The 21,189-nt window shown below is 40.6% G+C and overlaps 3 protein-coding genes across 7 annotated transcripts in view; 2 read left to right on the top strand and 1 right to left on the bottom strand.

Moving 5' to 3' along the window:
- dcaf15 (DDB1 and CUL4 associated factor 15) overlaps positions 1-3,046 on the top strand; it is an 8,650-nt gene extending 5,604 nt beyond the window's left edge. The window contains exons 10-13 of the mRNA XM_013911507.1: positions 1,105-1,187; positions 1,281-1,385; positions 1,481-1,596; positions 2,404-3,046. Coding sequence (XP_013766961.1) covers positions 1,105-1,187; positions 1,281-1,385; positions 1,481-1,596; positions 2,404-2,459 — 360 coding nt within the window. The 3' untranslated portion in view covers positions 2,460-3,046. The remainder of the gene's footprint in view (positions 1-1,104; positions 1,188-1,280; positions 1,386-1,480; positions 1,597-2,403) is intronic.
- Positions 3,047-5,254: 2,208 nt separating this feature from the next.
- On the bottom strand, positions 5,255-19,954 carry rfx1b (regulatory factor X, 1b (influences HLA class II expression)). Of its 5 annotated transcripts, none has more exons than XM_013911539.1 (18): positions 19,891-19,954; positions 17,493-17,862; positions 12,226-12,323; positions 11,947-12,036; positions 10,777-10,850; positions 10,349-10,646; positions 10,076-10,257; positions 9,862-9,981; positions 9,417-9,538; positions 9,150-9,268; positions 8,604-8,707; positions 8,364-8,515; positions 8,073-8,170; positions 7,668-7,817; positions 7,346-7,557; positions 7,104-7,257; positions 6,938-6,983; positions 5,255-6,095 (listed from the first exon to the last, which is right to left on the bottom strand). In XM_013911539.1, exons 2-18 carry the CDS (start codon positions 17,839-17,841, stop codon positions 5,917-5,919), a joined length of 2,547 nt encoding a protein of 848 aa, XP_013766993.1. In that variant the 5' UTR covers positions 17,842-17,862; positions 19,891-19,954; the 3' UTR covers positions 5,255-5,916. The 5 variants fall into 5 exon arrangements, with proteins under 5 accessions (XP_013766993.1, XP_013766996.1, XP_005735742.1 ...); XM_013911542.1 differs by lacking the exon at positions 19,891-19,954 and adding an exon at positions 18,977-19,460 and having other exon boundaries at positions 5,255-6,092; XM_005735685.2 differs by lacking the exon at positions 19,891-19,954 and adding an exon at positions 18,977-19,454.
- rln3b (relaxin 3b) lies at positions 19,893-20,629 on the top strand. The gene is made up of 2 exons (XM_005735686.1): positions 19,893-20,097; positions 20,200-20,629. Exons 1-2 carry the CDS (start codon positions 19,923-19,925, stop codon positions 20,466-20,468), a joined length of 444 nt encoding a protein of 147 aa, XP_005735743.1. The 5' UTR covers positions 19,893-19,922; the 3' UTR covers positions 20,469-20,629.
- Positions 20,630-21,189: the final 560 nt, after the last annotated feature.

Here is a 21,189-nt window from a genome sequence, read left to right as displayed (position 1 = left end):
CCAGGCCTCGAGTGCCGGTGTCCTGCAGGTTTTAGATGTGTCCTTGATTCAACACAGCTGATTCAAATGGCTAAATTACCTCCTCAACATGTCTTGAAGTTCTCCAGGGGGCTGGTAATGAACTAATCATTTGATTCAGGTGTGTTGAACCAGGGTGAGCTTTAAAACGACCAGGGGTAGGCACTCGAGGCCTGGCGTTGCCTACCCCTGGTCTAGATTCACTTTTGCATCTAATTTATTGTCCAGTACACATCACAGTTTGACTAGTATTGGCAGGGATAGCTCAGTAGGTAGAGTGGTTGCCCCACGATAGGAAGCTTGTGGGTTCGACCCCACTGAACACCTACCCTGAGGTACCCCTGAGCAAGGTACCGTCCCTACACACTGCTCCCTGGGTGGCTGCCCACTGCTTCACTTAAATGCAGAGGAGTAATTTCCCTACGGGGACTAACACATACACATTATTATTATTATTATTTGTATATTTTAACAACAAAGCCAAATGGAGTAAAGTCTTCCTGATTTGTCACAAACCTAGACTTACGATTTTACCCTCGTTTAGACCTCTTAAGGATACTTGTATTTTTGCAGAACTTGGAGGCATAGTGTTGTCTTACTTTGCACCTTGGTCACAGAGTAACCTTCATAACAACAAGAACTAAATGTTAATGTTTTTGTTTTGCTGGTGGGTTTAAAGAACTTATAAATGATTCTGTAACTGAAGAGTGCAACTGTTGCTCCAGAGGTGGATTTTAGATTATGTGTTGCTGTCTGTTTATGGAAAATGCAGCTTTATCATTTTTGCAGGCTTTTGTTTCCTTGGTTATGCTTCCCTTGAAAAAAGAAAAGAGATATTAATCTCAAGGGACTTTCTGGTTAAATTAAAAATAAAAAAAGCAAGGCTTAAATACACACAGTCAGTGTTTAAGCCTGTTCAGTAGATTGTATGAATTTTTTGCATTTTTTTTTTTTTTAAATTTCTAGTCCACTAGTTTTCTCCAACTAGGAAATTTCTGATTTCCTTAATTTTAATTTCATACATTTAGTGCATGAACCATGGAAGAACACTTTGCATGTAGGTAACATGTTTTTGATGTGTATCAGGTGTGTCCAGACAGCAACATTGTGATGATCAACATTGGTCTGCTGTTACTAGCATTCTCCAACTCTGACGAGGAGCACTGCAGGTACTTCGCTTGCTCTTTTACCCTAAAGCACCTCGACCCTCACCTGTTTGACCCGCCTTGGATTTTTGACCCGGTGGCTCTTATTGTTTTCAGGCCAAACACATACCATTCCAACCTGCAGGTTAGCTGGGACCTCAACACGGGTGTATGTCGCACTGTGGGTGTTGGCGACCTCACAGAAGTCAAGGGTCAGACAAGGTGAGCCCTGCAAGCCTGTACCACACACACAGGTTCTCTCTGCCTCCTGTTTCTCGTTAGTTCAGTTGTATTGAAAGGTTTTGTCTGTCCGTCAGCGGGACCGTCTGGAGTTCGTACAGGAAGTCCTGTGTGAACACGGTGATGAAGTGGCTTGTCCCCGAGAGCAGCTCCCGTTACATCAACCGCATGACCAATGAAGCTCTCCACAAGGGTGAGTATATAGACACAGAAACAGATGAACATAAATCCTCCCAAATAAATCTGTCAAAAATAAAAACTGCCAAATGTTAAGTCCTTTTTGGAGAAATGAGACCTTAGTGAGCTGTAAGATAGAAGATCAGAATAAACAAGAGCGCCTTTGACTTTCTAGTCCCAAAAAAATACTGCACTTTCTTTCTGTGTTTAGGACCAAACATTTGACAGCAATAGGCTTTCTGTGCCCCCTGTTTAGAGACCAAAAGCACATCAAAAACATTAAAAGATGAGACTTCTCAGATGTTAAGGACCTGTGTATTTGGACTAATGTTTCTGACTGATTGAAAAGATGAATTGATTGCTTTGTTTTTTAAGTATATGGGATGAGTTTTTATGTTACCAATGATGAAATCACATTCCACCTCATCTATTAAATTACTAAGCTTAATACTAGAAGTCAACTGAGAAAAAAGTAAAGACTGATCCCCTGCGCAGCTTTAATCCAAACTCATGTTTCTTCCTTATACTGAAAAGGAAATAGAGATCTTCCTTAACCCTCTCAGGCTCAAATTAAACTTTTTGTTGCTAATGCACAACCAAGTCCTGCAGTGGTACTTCTGAGTAAAAAAAACTCATAAAATATGTATGTGGGGTAATCAGGTTGTTAGTTTTTAACTGTTGCAAATCTGCAACGCCTGCCTCCAGAGGGTTAAAAACGTCTTTTTTTAAAAAAAATTTTTTTTTTTAGTTTTCATCTTTTGTATCAATAAAAGAAAAAGAGAGAGAGAGAGAGAGTTAAGTCCCGCTCTTTTCTCACCTGCAGGCTCATCTCTGCAAGTGTTGGCAGATAGTGACCGGTGTACCTGGATTGTATTGTGAAGGAAGAAGCGATCCACATGTGTCCAAACAACATAAAGAAAAGTACACGTTGACATGAGCTCACCTGCAGTATCGACCTTAATCGGAGGTTCCGTTTGTAGCATGTGTTGCTAAAGCCGAACAAAGAACCAGATGAAGTACTGTAAAGGTTTTTGTGTGTTTTTTGCAATTGTGTACTGAATTGTTGTAACAACCAAAACCAAGAGCTGGACTGAACAAAGACTTCATTTTTACTTTTGTTTTTATACATTAAGGCAGTTTTATTGTCAGTGAGTGTGAGTAACTGAATGTATGTGATATCTGTACAAGGTGGGTGTATGAGAAATTTAACAGATTTTGCTGCTTCTGAACTCATTTCTCATCCAGTGTGGACCAGCTCTGTCCAGCTGTGTGTAAGGCTGCAGTATTTGAAATTTGAAAAACTCTACTGCTTCACTTGATTTCTGTTTTTGTTTTTTTAAAACCCTCGTCAGTGGAACCAGGAGTCACCTGCTTAGCTGGCTGCTGTCGTGCTGTATGAGTGACAGCATGGAATACAGACTGTATTCTGCTGGGATCTTTTGTTTAAATAAAATGTTCAAAAGCGTTATGAGTGTGCTGTGATGATAACTGGATACATGAAAATAATCCAACAGTCTGCAGAGAAGATCTTGCCTGGAGGGGAAATAATTACCACAAAAGTTGTCATGTGACTTCAGCTGAATCAGTGCTTGTTCCCTAACTAGAACCATTTATATACAAAACAGAACAGGCCCAACATTGGAACAGACCACACTGTCTAGTACTAAAGTTACATTAAAAGACGCAAAGAGCTGGTTTCGCTCAAGGAAAACATGCACAGAGAAGAGGTAAAAGTACTCCACATGTTTAACCGATTAACATACAAATAAAACACAAACGTGTTTTGTTTTTCTTTAAACGTCGTACAGTCTTGTCAACTTGTGAGATCTGCATGATCCATAAAGCAACTGAGTTTTGGGTCTGTTAGGGTAGTACTGGGTATTTGCAGTGAGGCTAAAAAGGTTCCATGAGCTCCTAACCGTCAGAATTTTTATTCTTTGTTACATTTTCAGTTTGGTCGTCTGAAGCCTAAAGACCTTTTGGACTATTTATCAGATTTTGTTCATCTCCTTCTACAGTCATAAAACATCTGTATAATTTGACATTTATACTTTTTATTTTTTAAGTTTCACTAGTTGAATGTATTAATAGAACAATTTTGTAGACTAATCAATTTTAATACTACAATGTCCCAAATAATTTATAATTTAAGTACAGAGAAACTTAAATTTAGGTTTACCTTTTACTGTTCATTAAATGGTCCCTGATCTGTCTTTTAGCTGAAGTAGACCCCCGGGCTATCCATCAGGTCTGACTTGTACAACCTGAGCATTAATTTGTATAAGAACCAAAGAATGAATGAGGGACACGATCAGTTCTGCAAACTCCCACCAAACCAAACCTGAATCTGAGGTTTAACTAATGGATGAACTCCCATCCTCCGTGGCATAAACTTTCCCAGCCAAGTTGAGGATCATGATCCCCCTGAAATGGCTATATGATCAAAGGTCTGCTGCCTTAGTTTGCCAATCCAGAGGAACTGCCCCTGACAGCCGATGTTGCGAGGGGCGTCAGTGGCAACAGCCCCACAACATCTAGAGCAGGTCTTCTCTGAGCCCTCAGGTTCTCTTTTCCTGAGTCTCCGTCAGGTTTAAATAAGTCAAAGAAAAAAATATTATGAAAACAAAGGTGGTCATTTTTTGGGACAATTCCATTACAGCCTTTGTTTCATTTTGAGGACTCCCAAACCAAACTGCCCATCCCCAAACCAACCTCCAGTTGGAAAATGTGGTTAAGAAAGAAATTCCAAGAACAACACAGGGAATGAAGGAAAAACAGTCTGGCACAAGTTTTGATAGCAATCACATCTCTTTAGTTATAACAGTGAGAATAAAGCTACAAACATTGATCACAGGTTTAAGTACAAAGGTCTTCAGAATAACAGCAAGAACCTCGTTCAGAAATGGTTCTGCAGCACAAGCAAGGGACAGAATCCACGGCACAGTTTGTATGACATCGCAGTTGGCGGTTAATTTTAATTCGAGTCAGATTTTTGTAGCCTGCTCTCACATATATATTTATATATAAATGTAAACATACTTTTTTTTTTCTCCTTTGTTATGTTCTTTGGTGACATCTTTGTAATCAGGTGGTCCTGAGGGACATCCCACTACCATTATAATATTTTTATTTCTTTTCCCCTCAGTCCCACAGTCACACATTGCTGCTGGTTGAGCGTGTGCTCTTTGAGGGGGTTAATCTTAAGTCACCATACTCACATGCTTGGTCCATCATCACAATAAAAATATAGCTCAAGACTCTGGCTGGTGGACATACCACGACATACTTATTAAGGCAATAATGGTTAAACAACATACGAATATTTTGGATATATTACGGCGTTCACAAAAAGGTACATAATATAAGTTATCTACAAACGTCCAGCATACACACTTTCTGAAAATAAACATCTACTCTTACACTACAAAAACTTTGAGATAGCTGGTACATCTAGCTGGTACAAAGATTGCAAAATATGTGGAGCTGATCAGGTGGGAAAAGCTGGGGGGGGGTTGCACTCGAGTCATCTGGATGTTTATGTGTGAAAGAAAGATGTTGATGATGAAAGAAAGGATGGATGAAGCAAAACAAACCAGGCAGAATCATCACAAAACTAGACGATCAATTTTTTTTTTCTTTTAACAGCTACAAAAAGTTCATGACAACACCACGACTACTTCACAGGACCTTCATTTATTGAACCACCGATACAGAATATATAGAGCACAACCTTTTTTTGTTAAGCCTAGAAATCTCTCAAAAGGCACAGCGTATCAGTTAGTTGGCCAAATGAATAAGGAGTCACATTTATAAAGCCAAATACCTTTCACTCAACGTCCATGTGCCAACAAAAATTCATGATGCAGTATCATTCTAGATGCTACTCTTAAACAAATATATTTTTCAGACAATATCATTCATTCAAGTCCAGCTCCCCTGCATAGTCATTGTGTTAAAGGTAATTAAAGTGATATTTGAGTTTAGAGGACAATGAATCTCTCCACAGCAATCAGGTCAGTGGTTAAGGCGGGATGGGAGGGAATCAAGAATATGCGTATATATAATTCAGGCTGGGCAGGAGCAGCCACTGAAAAGGCAGGGAAGGCACAGGGAACGAGGGGGGGACTGTGAAATGATAAAGTGAAGGTAAACATAAAGGCTGCAGCACAAACAGTACAGCAGAGAAAATTTGGCAAAAGGCCCTCCCACTTTCTCACCACAGACGACCAAACATGCAAACCAGAAGCTCACATGGTGCGACAGAACGAGATGACATGATTTGAAACTTAAAGCAAAGGCATGTGTCAAGCATTGTGCTAACCGTACAGGTGATTAGCTAAGGTGGTGTGCTGTCGGTCTCATTGAGCGTGTGCAGGCTTAAGTTTGTCCTGGGCTGTTTGACTGGCGGCTCCATCACCTCCTTCTCATCATCAACCGCGCTCAGAGAGCTGGACTGCAGCACCAAATCTCCAGTGTCCTCCTCACTATATTCATCGTCATCCTCCTCCTCTTCTTCTGAGACATGAAAGACAATAAGTAAATACCACGGTGCCATGCTGAGTGTTGGCCTGTTGCAGCAGCTACTGTGCACTTTTGTTTTGTTTTTTGTTTGAATCTCTAATGCATACATATTTCATTTGTCTTCTCTTTGTCTCACCATCTTTTTCTTTTCTCCCCCTAAACATGAGTTCTTCCTCCCCACCATCTCTATGTAATAGCGCCTCAAGCTGATTTTATTTTGATTAAAATTGGATCAAACCACCAAATTTAAAAATCTGTAGAAAAAACAAAACAAAAAAACCCCTTTATATTACCCACAGTTTCTTATGGATGATCTTCAAACTTCACAACAATATACTAAACATTACATACTAAAGTATACCATTTTAGTATGTAAGGTCAAAGGTCAGGGTAACACAAATAAGGCAAAAGTTCAGCACTTTCGTTGCTTTAACTTAAAACATGATTTCATGACTTCACAATGATGCAAAATATACTTTGCTCCATTTCCATATTAACAATACTGATATCACCATAAATGACCTGTAAAAACCGCTGATGTCATCATATTGTAATAAAAACTTCTCCTCAGTGGGGACCTTGTTATTGTTTGCATTTAAAAAAAGAAAAAGGTGTAAATCTGTAAATCTCAATCTGTAACGCAAAGAGTTTCATAAAAGATGGACGAGTGTCTGAAAAGTTAAGTCAATGCAGAAGTGCATTAATTCAGCATTCTTTGTAATGGCCAGCAGGGGGCAACTGCTGTGGTTACAAAGTAGCAAAGCGGCTAAGGCTGAGGCTGGTGCTTATGAGGAATCCTAATAAAAGAGTATTTAAGGAAAACCATCCTCATTTACCTTTTTCAATTTCTTGAGAGGTCCGGCTCTTGACAGTACTGGCAAACTGTGTCCATGGCAAAGAAAGCACATTTATAAATGTTTGTGAAGGTTCTCATTTATAGACATATTTATAAACTTAATTCAAAAGTGGAATACAAGTATGAGTGTGTGTTCAGGTACATACTTCTGCCATGACTGCTATGGGAGTTTCTCCTCTAGCCTGAGCCACTCTGTGCTCGATTAGGTAGTACATGTACTCATCATACAGCAAGCGGATCAGATGAAAGGACCCAAAACTTGCAGCACTGCGCAGAGTCAAGTCCCGGATTACCATAGAACTGGTGAAGAAAAGAAAAGATTCAGAAAATGTTTCTTTAACATAAAACTGCATCTTTACAAAGCCCATTTTCCCGCATTTCCCCTCACCTGTAGAAAGACCAGTTGAGCAGGAAAACCTTTGCAGCCTTTGGCAGGGCCATAGGGTTGTGCTCATAGGGCTTTAGGACCTGGGACACAACACTATCTAGCCAGGTAGCCCACTGTTCCAGAGAGTTCTGCTGCTGCAGAGTCGCTTTAAAGTCTTGCTCCAGCCTCTGGATCAAACGGTCTTCACACTGACAAACCCAGGATGCCTGTTCCTGAGGGGGACGCAGGCAAGCACAGTGAGCAATCTGCTGTTTTATTTAAAAAAACACTGATGTACAGCAGCAGGTAAGCGCAGGAGACACAGACGGCAGTACTGGCAGACCTGTACGTTATTGAAATCAACCCGATTGAGGTCAGAGAGCATCTGGTTGATCTGAGCTGAGTTCTGGAGGACGGCCCGGGCAGCCTGAGCCAGGTGGTTCAGACTGGTGTAACGACGCAGCGTCTGGGAGAAAGAGCCAATGCACACCACCTGAAAGTAAAAGCGAGGAGAAATAAAGTACCATTGTCAAAAAGAGCCATAAAGAGGACAAGTCACATTTTTCCATCACAATATGGCAGCACTAAAAACCACCAAGTCAGAAAATACATCACAAATCCCACTTATCAGCTTACATTTGGTGATGTAAGGTGAGCTAAGTGCTAAGGGATGCACCCGTGTATTAAAGAAAAAGCTCTAAATTAAAACACGGATACAGAGCTCAGTGTAAAAAAAATAAATAAATACCTTTATGCGAACCATCTCCTCTGGGATGTTCATCATGGCACCTGTCAACCAGTTTTCCAGACTTTTGGCAAAGTTGCGGATGGCCTGAGTTAAGGCACCTGATGGCGGTGATGCAGAGGAAAGATGCAATTTACAGGGATATACAAAAACACAGGAACACTTCTCTCCATTTTAAATGAGCCGCAGTGTATAATTCTTACATACAGTATACATCACTAAAACAGTACTGAAACGTATTCAGGTGGGTTTCGCAGAAAATTAAAACGTTTATACATGACATTATTAACTTACTTGGAATGGGTCTCAGTACATCAGGGATGAGGATCTCCACCAGAGTCTGGTACAGCAGGTTGTCGCACTCTCTCGTCCAGCGTAGCACTGGCTCAAACTTACACAGCACCACCAGGCACGATTTGGGCAGTCGCTTCTCAGACTCGTTGTGTCTGGGTGGGCATGTGAAACAGCTGATCAGCTTCAGTTTCAGCAGGGGATGCTTGGGTGCACACTTTTGAGTGTGTTTGCAATACTTACAGGTTGAGCGTTTCTGCATCATTGCTCTGGCTAAACCTCCAGAATGATTTCCACAAGGTCTCAACAAGAGTGAACTGAAGGTTGACCATCACATCCAGAATAGCCTGCGAGGATCACACTTAGCATCACAGAGGTGTTCATGGGACCTGTATGTATAACACTGCACAGCTGGATGCTTGTATTTATGTTAAAAATTTCAAGTAATAGGCTCAGCGAGTGAAACCCGATGCTAATTTACACAGGATAGAAAATTAGAAGAAACTGGGCTGGATAAACTTAGGGGTTGCATCAATGTCCAACATAAAATAAAGATTATTTTGAACTGTGTGAATCATCCAAAACTACTTTGTGAATGAGCACAACTTCACTTCAGTGTTTCTGTTTGCATTTCTTCGGAAGCTGATGTTACTGTGCTTTACAACAACTACAAGAACCTTGCTTTTTTCAATGACAAAATGAAATGGCAAGAGAAATAAGTACACACACATGGAAAGCATGTCTATTATATTCAGTCTCCATGTCATTTCTTTTGTCTAAGCTGCATACCTCACAGTGTTCTCTGTACAGAGTCTGAAAGGCCTTGAGGTGCTCTAAAAGGATCCCATCGGGCAGGGTTCGATCTTGAAGATCAATTTCCACAAAGTCTGGCAATTGCTTTGATGCCTCTGCACATGATAATGCACAGGAAACAGGAACCACGGAGAGTTGATTCAGTATCATTTGAAATAAAATCATATCCATCCATTTTTTAAACTGCTTATTCAATATACTAAAAAAAGAAACAATGATGAACAATGTGCAGGTGTTCCTCACCTAGGAACTGCTGGTACTGTTGCACCTGGGCCGAAATGTCACAAAGTGTCGAGCCCTGCTGTTGACCTATCCCGCCTACTGTGCCGTTGGTGATCCCCTGTGACTTCTGAACTGGCTTTACCCTATTTGTCACATCATTCACACAGAAACAGAGCCAGAGTTAATGAATATATGAATATATGTGTGCATTGTTGTATTTTTACATATTTTTGTTTGAGTGGATCTTTTCACACAAGGTGTTCAGTTTTGACAAAATAACGTAAAACCCGACAGGAGGACCGGTTGTGGATAAGAACGAAATGTCATCCATGCATAGAATGAAATCATAAACCACAGGAGGAATATTTTTCAGCAATGATGTACTCTACTAGTATTTCATACTATATTTAGAAGCTCAGTACCTGTAATGGCTCAAGGACAAGTTTTAGAGTGCATGGGTGGCTACCTGTTTTTCTGTGAGAAAGGCTGCTGCCTCATCGCCATGTGCTGTTGTTCATCCATCAGTCTGAGCAGAGGTGACCCGGATTTGATCCTCAGACCATAGTAGTGGTACTTAGAGTTCCCTCTGAAACATACACAGGAAAAAGTTATGATAAACCCTTGAGAGACTGGTCTTGCACAGTTCGTGTATGTGTGTCTGTATGCGTGTTTTTCTGTACCTGGTTCCTAATCTCCGTGTACGCAGCCCCATGAAGACAGACCTGATGAGTTTTCCAAAAGATGCAGCATTAACAGGTTCTAGTTTCTGTTCCTGGCAGTGAAGCAGGTAGTGGTAGTAGAGGGTGCAGCGAGGTAAACTCACCCCCTCAGCCCCCTCGTAATTATCACAGAGCCACTGCACCTGGGGAAAAAGGACGTCACAGTATTTGAACCTTTGGGTGGTAGGCTGTCACGGATCATAGATGTGCTTCACTTTCAACTTTTCGACTCACGGTAGCAGGTGGGGCACGAGAGTTGGGGCTGGAGTAACTCTGTCCTCCTCCTCCTCCACCTGCTGTTGGAGTTCCTCCTGCTCCTAAGACATAACCTCCTTGAATAATGTAACCACCTCCACCTGCAGCAGCTGCTGTGCTGCTGGCTCCTGCTGTTGCCACAGAAACTGGCTGTGAAGTCACAGATCCAGTGATGTCTGACTCAGAGCTGGGCGTGGCCTCGTAAAAGGTGGAGGCGGACGTAGGAGGTGTCTGGGAATACAGGGGCGACTCGGAGAAGGGGTAATTGTTCGGTCGACTGGACAAGAAAAGACACAGACAATGAAATATATCAATGGCTCTGTGACGAGCAAAGTTTCAGAGTGTGTGTAACTGAACGTGTGAGCATAGAGCAAACAGACAGACAGATCAGGTGCTTTACTACTTACATGGTGGGTGTGGTGAAAGTTGCATCTCCTGCTCCATCCACATATTGGATCTGGCCAGAGTACACATGCTCTACCTGAAAAATTAGCAAAAAGGAGATTAACACAATTAAAGGGTTGCAAGAACTGAACGAAGTCCTCCTTTAGCATAGAATATATTGGACCATCCTCCTAAAGGAAAGGAGATGGCACCCCACATCTCACAATTTAAAGTGTCATACTAACAGACTGTGCTCAACATGACTAACAGTTGCATTTTCCACCTAATGACATAACTCAGCAACATGCAGATATGTTTTGAATGTCCCACTTTATTAAAATCTGCTCCTTATGATGGTGTTGCATGAACAACTGTGAAAAGCACTCTATAACTAAAGATAACTAATGTAATTAAAGTGTAATTGAAGTGAAGGGTGCAGTGAAACTTAGCGTGCATCAGTTATGCTCTCGATAATTATTCGTATTTTACTTATTAAAGCAGATAGTAAATATTGTAATGAGGGAAAGACAAATCGACTCTTTAACCAGAACATAAAATATGTGTGGGCACAGTGTGAACAAGACTGCTAAACCTTTTGATTTCACATTTGTGACTGAAAAGCTATATTCTATTTTTTTTTTTTAATTCTAAGGAGTTACTATACAAGATGCACTTGTTATAGTACATTTCAACTCAATGAAATGCAAGCTTAATACATGCTATGCTGGTGTGACTACTAGGTAAAAAGCTGCAAAACTGTTCTCTTTCTACACATCCACTTGGCATGAAGTTATCTTTCTGGCAATTTCAAATTGGTTGCAAAAATATTCCTTAAAACATTTATACAAAAGCAATGTCTTAATCTTCATCAGGCATTATGAAGAAGACAAGCAGAGCACGCATTCGTTCACCAAGTTCAATATTTGATTTGCTTTCATCGAGTCCTGAAAAGTAACTGTCTCTTTGACTGCCCACGAGGTTCTCCCGGTCTTCAGTAATATCATACTGTGCACTCAACATGTTGATTACACATTAATTAAACCCAATTTGTTAACTTAATTGTATGATAGCAGGCTATTAAGGATTACAACTAATGAAACAAAACTGGCAGCGGTGTGCTGTTGCAGATCAATGTACGTGGTGTGGCATGACTGACATGCTGATGAAGTGATGAGAGGAATTATCTTCCTTACCTCTGGGGTTATATGCACAGACTGTAGATTGTTGACGTGGCCTGTCTGATTCCTCTTGGCTGCCTGAGACACGGCTTGCAACACTGACCTCTGTTGATGTATAAAGCCAGAGCGTCAGATTGAAAGTTGAAAATTTCTTGTAGTGTTTCGTGAATGTCATTCCAGTAAGTCCTGATCAAAGAGCAGTCCCACAGTATGTGTGGTGTGCTCGTTGGTGTCCACATTGTCTCCAACATACAAGGGGATTCCCATCATAATGAATATATGTGTGCATCTTACCTGTGGGGTGGTCTGCACTGATTGGACCACCTGAGTAGGTACACCAGGGGCGGGCGGGCTGGAGTCTGACAAACTGTCACTGGAGGGCACAGAGTCATCTGTGGATGAAACACAAAAGGTAAAGGAGAAAGGTTTCATTTGACGATCAGGCACATTTAACTGAAAACCCATCCACCATCGCTTCAAGCAAAGCACTCACGACAGACTGGTTCCAAATCGTAATAACAGCCACCACAGAACATCTCGCAATCAAGTTTCTTTTTTTGCTCTACTGAGGAAAGATGGACAGTGAGGAGGAGGAGAAGTGTGTCTGTCCAATTCTCATTTCATCCTTATATCTTGTATGCAGAAGGGACAGCCTTGGACAGCTAATCTCCCCAGATGGAGAGAGAAATCCCTCCATCTTGTAAACATGGAGATCAGATGAGAGGGGAAAAAAGAGAGATACGTGTGGGTTGACAACAGCGGGAGAAAATAGAGAACGGAGGTTGGGTGGAGGAGAGGGCAATATTCACTTGTTTTTATTTTTCGGGTGAGAAAACGTTTTACTTTAACCACCTGTACTGTTACTCCTGTTGTGATGCTCTTACATTTATACAAGATTTGTCAATCCTGTGTAAAAAGGATGGCTTGCGTTGTTTAACCTGGTTTAGGGCTTGTTTGTAACCCCAGCCCAAACACACCACTTTAGAATTCTATTGTTTTCATCAATTGGTATAATTAGTACAGTTGATAAGTCAGTTATTTGTTAGAGAACTTTGCTTTTATTTTTTCAATCACCTACCAATAATCCAAGCCTATACAACCTGAAGGTTACAAGGACCATAAATATTTTTTTCTCGTTTTACAGCTATATTGTTAACTATTGAATAATGAAAATGTAAATGTTATGTTCTAGACCAGACTGAAGCAACATTTAAGAAACACCATCTAAACCTTACAGTGCAAAACAACATCTAGTCATATATTATGACTCATAATTATTTGGACAATGCCAAAAGTTTTGTAAATTTGCCTCTGTACACCACCCCAATGGATATGAAATCAAAAAAATCAAGCTATGACTGAGGTGCAGATTTTCAGTTGATTTTTTTTTTTTTTAAAGTACTGTATTAACCGTACAGCCATGACTGTATAAATCATTTTCAACACCTAAAAAAGAAAAGTAATTGGACAACTTGGAAGCAATTTAATGGAAAGGTGAAGACAGTTCCTTGTTATTGCATGACAAATTCATTAACTGTGCTGAAACTGCTTAGGCAACTGTTTACTGGAACATTCAACATGAGGTCTACTTGTCAATCTAAGCATGGGAAGCCATCCTTAACCTGAAAAACCACAATAAACCTATCTGAGAGACAGCAAAAACGTTAGGAGTCATCAAATTAACAATCTGGTGCTTTCTTAGAAAGGAGGGCTGATTTTGCCAGGTCAGCAGCAACAAAAGACCTGAAAGACCACTACAGTGGATGATCACAGAATTCATTCCTTGGTTCCAGCTTCAAAATATCTAACTCAAGAGCACTCTCAAAGAGTAAACGTCTACATTTAAGAGAGCTTACAACAATGTGCACACCACAAAATACATTCAAGAACAAGACGTCCACATTAACCTTTGACAGAAAGCAAGCGCCTACATAGTTCTTTGGACAGATGAGACCAAGATTAATGTGTGCCAGAATGATGTGAAGAAAAAAGTCTGGAGGAATGGAGAAATAGCTCATGTTCGGCAGCTTACGACATTATATGTTAAATATGGTGAAGATAATGTTATGGAATGGGGATCTATATCAAACAGTGGAACCCAGTCATTAGTGTTTAGTGATGACGTGACTGCTGAGAAAAGTATCAGGATAAATAACGATGCATACGGGGCTATAGTCTCTGCTCAGATTCAGCCAAATGTTGCAAAACTAATCAGACGGGGTTTCGCAGTGCAAATGACCATAGTGCTGTGGATTATGACCCAAAGCATACTGCAAAAGCAGTATGAATTTCTCAAGGAAAAGAAATGGGTTATTCTTCAATGATCAAGTCACCTGACCTCGACCCAAACAGAGCAACCTTTCTGTTATTAAATAATGAATGCAGGGAGATCCACGAACAGCTGAAGGCAGCTGCAGTTCCAGACTTCAGGCGGCCATTGGCAGGATAGGATCACATCCAAGTATTAGAAAACAGTCCTTATTTTTAAAACTGTCTTAGTTTGTCCAATTACTTTTACGCCTCTGAAGGGTGTGTGAAAAAATGGCTATAATTCTCAAAGAGTTAATACGATTTTTGTTTTGTTTTTTTGTTAAATTACAAAAAATGTGTCAGTCACTAAATACTTATGCCCCTAACTGCATAATATTATTCATGTTATAGAAATCTTAAACTATATTTCCAACAAGCTATCAAAAAATTGAAATACAGAAAACAAACATGCACAAAGTCTGTTCTTTTTACTGTAGTCCATGTTCTAGATACTGTTACATTGTGTACTTTGTATTCCTACTTTATGAGGCAGAGACAAGCCCCAGGCAACAGGCCTGTGAGGCTCTCACTCTGGGTGAGAGGGCACAGCGTCACTCGATACTGGCAGGAAAAAAGATCTACAAATAGAAGGCCCTAAAATAAACATACAGATGGGCACTGACACTGGGGTCTCTTTTCATTTCCTCTAGTTAGCATAACTTTTTAAAATACTGATTAGGTTTTTTTGACTAAGCTTTTGTATTTATTTAATAGAATACATTTTAAAATAAGCCATGGCTGATTGAACTTTTCCTAGATAAGAAGTACTAAGTTCAAAAGTGTTATTAATCCATCTTACGTCAACTACCTTCATTTCTACGGTAATGTCTAATTTTGTACATTTGCTACTATGATTTGCAACTTTTGTGGCATCCCAACCCAAAAATTTCTGGTTTTGTTTTTTTTCTTTTCTCCAAAAGAAATTCAACAACTGCTAGACAGAAATTTAAAGACATGTTGATGTAGAATAAATATTCTTAAAATCCCCATACGAAGATCTATGTATAACAGTAAAAGCAGCAGAAAAGAGGTTCCGTGAAGTTTCATTCATTGGCTACCCATAGTCCCTAGTTTCCGACTATTAAGGCAAACAATCCAGTGCACATAGATTGTCATCATAACGCATCACCATCACACCGCACAGGTTCATTCTACATCAGTGGGTTTTCTTTCTTTTTGGTGGGACTTTCCACCAACTTACTGCCTGTGCTGAGATAGGTTTACCTTGGTGCCTTTTTAAGAACCATCCCACATTTGGACATTTTTGAAGACTGAATGTTACTTAGTGTCACTGGCGAAAGCTTCCATTGCCGACACAATCTGTAGACTGCATCTGTGAATCATCAGTAAAGTTCTTATGGTAGTCCCTCCAGTAGCCAGTGGATTCAACTTTTGGGAACAGGAATTATGTAATGTCTTGCCAGTACTAGCTTTTTGGCACTAACACCTTTTTATTTTATTTTTTTCCCCACAGGGGAAATGTGTGGAACCGGTTCTACAGTAGGCACCAGTGCTGCTTCGTTGGAAAAAAGGTATTAGATATCGGTTTGACTTCTTCTTTCTTAAAGAGATAGCAAGAGATGACAGAAATCTTCTGTAATAAGACTGATGGGTGATCAGGAAACATCAATGCAAAATTATTATTTATTATTATTAATAGAATAATTATTATTACTTCTGATATTATGCTCTAGGTATTCTAATTGAGATTGAAATCTCATTTTCTGTGTAAAAACATAATGCTTGGATATCCAAGCATTATGTTTTTACATCCCTTCATAGAAGTTCTGTTATTCAAATACCCACGAGCAAGCCAAAGTTTGCCACATATCTGGGCGGTTCTAGCCCGGGAGGTTAGTGGTTTGATCCCCGGCTTCTCAACTTCACATATCAAAGTGTCCTTGGCCAAGATAGTAAAATCCCAAAAATGCATCCATTAGTAGTCTGTGAGTGTGTGTTAGGTAAAGAGCTCAAAGTGCATAGAATATAGTGCTGTATGAATGCGTGTGAATGACTCAATCTGGCTTAAAGTGTAACGAGTCTTTGAGGAGACAGTGGGACTAGGAAAGCACTGCATAAATACCAGATCACGAGCATGAGGTTTGCAAATGTAATGAGCTTAAAACATTGATTTGAAATGCAAAAAAAGGTGAACAAGGCCTTGTGTTTTACATGCCTCACCCAGCTATTCATTTCTGTGGAGGAAATTCCCTCTTTCTTTCAAGTACAACAACACAGTTCATTCACAGAGTGACAAAGTGATGAGTCTTCCTCCACAAACAGCATCTGGGAGAGCGCATTTAAAGACAAGCAAAGAGTCACTGTAGTTGTAAAAAAAACATTAAGTGTGTGATACAAAATCTAGTGATTCTCAGTGTTTTTTCAAGGAGTAGTTTTTTTCTGTTAATAAAATGTGTTTTGAGGGTCTAATTGTCTTGTCGAAATCAAAAAGCTTGAATCCAAGCCAGTATTCATCTGAAACATTAGGGACAGATTTATGGGATAAATACCTCTCCTCTGATCATACAGCCTAGTGCTCAATCTAGAATTGGCTCCACACATTTCTACAAAACAAAAAAACAGCTGCACCCAGAGTCTGAAGTAGAGATGCCAGTAGGTACAAGAGGGGCTGCTGCAAGAAATTTATCACCCATTTGCTTCCAAATAAGCATATTAATCCAGTTTCTGGTAGACAAACTATGTAACACAGCTGTCTAGAGACTTTATCCAACAGACACGTGGCGAAAAAAAAAATTCTACTAGTTTAATCTAAATAACACTCAACCCTGCATGCTGCGCTAATCATTGCCAGAGAGGGATGGAACACTGCTGTCAGCCTTCAACAAAGTTTACAAGAAATCTGTGAAATTTATACATTTCACAACTATATAGTAAACAGTGTCTGCACACAGACAGTTTTCATTTTCTTTTCATTTCTTCACTTCTTAATTCAGCAGTGGTTTGACTGTGTAAAACTAACTGCCGGTGGATGGAAGTAGAGCAACAGATCACTTTCCTTTGCATTTAAACAATTTTATCTTCATTTTCAACAAGACTTTTGTTGGCATTTTAACATAAAGATACTGACTGTAAGAAAAAAATACTCATTAGTGAAGCTTCATTCCAGCCAGTTATCCAAACATTGGCAGCTGACCAGTCAACATGCCTGGGCTACGAGTTCATTGGTAATGTTGAATCCTGGTGTGTGTATGTGTATGTGTGTATCAGTCACTCCTAAGGTAGTCTCTCACCTGGAATTGTTACTATGATGTACTGAGGTGAGCTGCTTTGACCATTACTCTCCTGGACTGGAGAAGGCTGAAGATTAGGGTTCACGTAGTGCTGTGTGGGAGTAGTCAGAACCACAGCCTTCTGGCTCTGGGCTTGGGTGGGCGGAGCCTGAGAACAAAGTGCATCCTGTCCAGTTTTAGAAGCAGCAGTTGACTGGTTAGCTGACGAAATGGTTCCAGAGGCTGGTGGGATCTCGGACAGGAAGTGTGCAGTCTTTGCGGATGAGGGTGTGGTGGAAGCAGGTGTTGCTATGGTTACTGTGTTGGCCTGCTGAGGCTGAAGGTCTTCGGAGTATCCAGAAGTTGCCATGGCAACCAATGCTTTGAGGCACTGGTTTTATGGATGAAGAAAAAATAACAGTCATTAATGAAGGTGCTATGAACATACACAGAAATACACTTTGTTGTCCTATTATCTCACCGTGCTTTGACCACTCAGAGTGAGTGAGCGCTTGTGTGTGTGTGCGTGTGTTTGTCCTTGTGTGCCTGTAACATAAACCTTATGAGGAAGTAGGGCTTTTGTCTGAGACTAAGCAGTAGTCTAAAGCCTTTCCTGTTTTGTCAAAACGGAAAGAACCAGTATAATCTTACAGCATAACAGATAACGCAATTAATCAAATTTTCAAAATGTTTCTGACTGACCATGGCCATGACATTTCATCTCAAATAAAACAATCAAAACCGCTGAGCAAAAAAGCAATTAAATTTACGGATTGTGGATAGTCCCGTGATTGCATAACCTGAAGAAAAAAATACTAGAGGCCATCCTACTGCGCGAGAAGCCAATCCTGCGTGAACCAACATGTCACACAACACAAGCATGAGGCACACCGACCTCACGACAGTCACTTTCACTGGATTCAATGTCAGCGCAAGAAACTTTTTCAAAGTCACTAAATGATTATGAAACATAGTGCAATCATCTTGTGTGCGTTTAAAACTCATTAAAAACCCAGTGGTGCGTGTGTAGTTTGGTGTGCGTTTCGGTATTCAATCTCTTTAGTCAGCTTTTGTTTGAAATGTGAGTTGAGAAAGTGATAGCTCCCCCCTCTCCAGCTAGGAGATCGCTCACGTTGAGTTATGACGTTAACGCAAGCTACCCAACTGCTAGCTAGTCACGTCGATAGCGAATAAATCTACGACCACGTTACAAATCTCGCCTCGTGAGTTTCTCGGTAATCGAAACTGTGACAAACAACCTGAACATTATGACAAAATAGCAGAAAAAAGTACGACAGGCGCCACAACACACCCGCCATCTTGTGCTCTTATCAAAGATCTGACATCGCCATAACAACGGTCTACGTTTGGAAGGAAGCTAGCAACCACTTTCATCACCTAAACGCTCGAGCGATTTTGCGCGAGTGTTCGCGACTGCACAAACACACGCACACACACAGTTCACCTAAAATTAAATGGAAATTCAGAGATAGTTTACTTTTCACCTGTTTGTTCCGGTTTTGTCCTTTTTAGGCGTTAAAGTTTTTTCCTCTTAGATTTAGGTTGTTGTTGTTGACTCCCGTTGCTTAGTTCTTGTCGCCAGGACTACCGTGACTATGGCGCCGAGCCTTCACCGGGGCAACTGTTGCTACCCTCTTGTCGTTACCCCTCCCTCTGCTAAATGTTGGTTGGCTCTGTAAGGAGGTGGTCGAAGCATCGGTTGGAAAACTCGACCGTTGATTGGCTGGTTACACCTGTCTATCACGTTCGCTAGATTCTAACGTCAAATGAACGCTTGTAATGTTACTTTTTTTGATTGCCCAAAATGTCACACAGATTGGAAATGATGGGATGTAAATTCATTCTTATTCACAGAAAGCGGTGGTTATCTCTGTCCCCGTGTGTCTCTCTTATAAATAATTAGTATTCGATGATGATAATGGGACGTTCACAACTGATTAGTCACTGTGGGGTCCACTGAAATGTCTCTTTAGTGTAGTGTGTGTGTGTGTGTGTGTGTGTGTGTGTGTCTGTGTGTGTGTGTGTCAGCAGTGAACAGCACCCTTCCTTGGGGTGCAAAGTGATCTTAGTCCCATGGTAGGCAGAGTTAATGGTGATACTGTGCTGGTGTCAGACAGCCCAATCAAAATGATGTGAGGGACAGAAAGGCCACTTAAAGGTCACAGGTGATGAGATTCCCAGTGGCACTGTTGACATCACCTCTGGTATCGTTCAGCATTTTAATCACAACTTTTCTTTTCCTCTGAGTGCATTGTTGCCCGTAAAGGTCTCCAGCCTTATCTCGAGGTATGACGAACACTGGAGGTGAGTTCAGGTCCTCCTCGCTGATGCTAGGCCCTATAAAAGGTGGAAAGAACATCCAAAAAGAAACACAAACCACAGAGACACTTAAACATACCTTCGAGATACCTTCAGTATTTGTTCAGCATCATGTGGAAGGCAGCGCTCTTGACCCTGGGCTTGTTGGTGGCTCTGGTAGACAGGGTGCGCCCCAATGACGGTCATCCCTCTTTTTATGGGGTGAAACTGTGTGGAAGAGAGTTCATACGAGCTGTCATCTTTACCTGTGGTGGTTCTCGCTGGAGGAGAAGCGCAGAAGACTCGGGTAAGACGGTGTGATTTTGTGTGCTGATTTTCTATAATGTGCTTTGTTTTCAAAGAATTAAACTGCAATATTGACAGATTTACTTTTTATTCTTTTTGTCAGCATTTATTGGAGAGAAGACCTATGATCCATGGAAGGCAAATCCCATCCCTCAACTTATGAGCGAGCAAGATCCTGCAGAATCCGAACCATGGAAAAATCCAGCCTCTGTAGCAGCAGGACTCAGCCGCTCAGCTCGCTCACCGATAACAGAAGAGGTCCTGGAGGCTCTACGGAGCGCAGACAGGAAAGGACGGGACGTAGTGGTTGGACTGTCCAATGCTTGCTGCAAGTGGGGCTGCAGCAAGAGTGAAATCAGCTCTCTCTGCTGAACTTAAATTTTTCTAAATATACACCCTGTTCTGTTCAAAATGAAGAACTTTACTCCCATACGCAATTTCTTAAATGTCCACTTTCGTTCAACTACCTGTCCATAATGTGAATGTCTTCTTGATATTTGTTTGCTCTGGTTGATGTGGTTGTTTAATAAAGCTTTGCTTAGTTGATTATGAAATGTTTTGCTTCGTTAAAAAGAAGAAAGTTATAATAAAGGTACTTCATGCTGTTAGAGCACTTCCCATTTTCCAAAGGACTGTTTCACAGTTTTGGTAAGTATTTCAAAATTAAGGAAGTGGTGATGACTACGAGTACATGGTTAAGTACATGGCCTGCGATTAACTGAATTATACCGAAGTCATTTTCCTACTTAAAATGTAGTTGCTTACTCTGATTCTGCAAGGGCTTACAATGTGACAGCCCTGCAGCATATTAGGCTTATGATGCTAGAGTTTTGTTTTGTTTTTTCTTTTGGGAAGGGGTGGGGGTGGGGGGGGGTTCTTTTTCGAACCTAGGACCCCTGTGGCAACAGTGCTAACCAGTGTTCCATCTTACTACCGTGTATTACTATAGATAAAGCTAAAATTAGTCATTTAATTAAGTAGTAATATGTGAAGCATGAAAGTGTACATACTGATTAATTAATATTTATCATCCAATAATATCACAGATATCATATGATAATGCAATAGTGGATACGTTATATATTTTAGACAT

This window comes from Pundamilia nyererei, unplaced genomic scaffold, assembly GCF_000239375.1.
Source record: "Pundamilia nyererei isolate P.nyererei 1_Seehausen unplaced genomic scaffold, PunNye1.0 scaffold00065, whole genome shotgun sequence".
Classification (NCBI taxonomy): domain Eukaryota; kingdom Metazoa; phylum Chordata; class Actinopteri; order Cichliformes; family Cichlidae; genus Pundamilia; species Pundamilia nyererei.
This window is presented reverse-complemented; position numbering and strand designations above follow the sequence as displayed.

Coding starts and splice junctions, on each gene's coding strand:
- rfx1b (XM_013911539.1), bottom strand. CDS start 17,841: ATGGCAACTTCTGGATACTCCGAAGACCTTCAGCCTCAGCAGGCCAAC. Junction 9,982..10,075: donor ACACGGAGATTAGGAACCAG/GTACAGAAAAAC, acceptor TGTATGTTTCAG/AGGGAACTCTAAGTACCACT. Junction 6,984..7,103: donor CCATAGCAGTCATGGCAGAA/GTATGTACCTGA, acceptor CCATGGACACAG/TTTGCCAGTACTGTCAAGAG.
- rln3b (XM_005735686.1), top strand. CDS start 19,923: ATGTGGAAGGCAGCGCTCTTGACCCTGGGCTTGTTGGTGGCTCTGGTA. Junction 20,098..20,199: donor GAGAAGCGCAGAAGACTCGG/GTAAGACGGTGT, acceptor TCTTTTTGTCAG/CATTTATTGGAGAGAAGACC.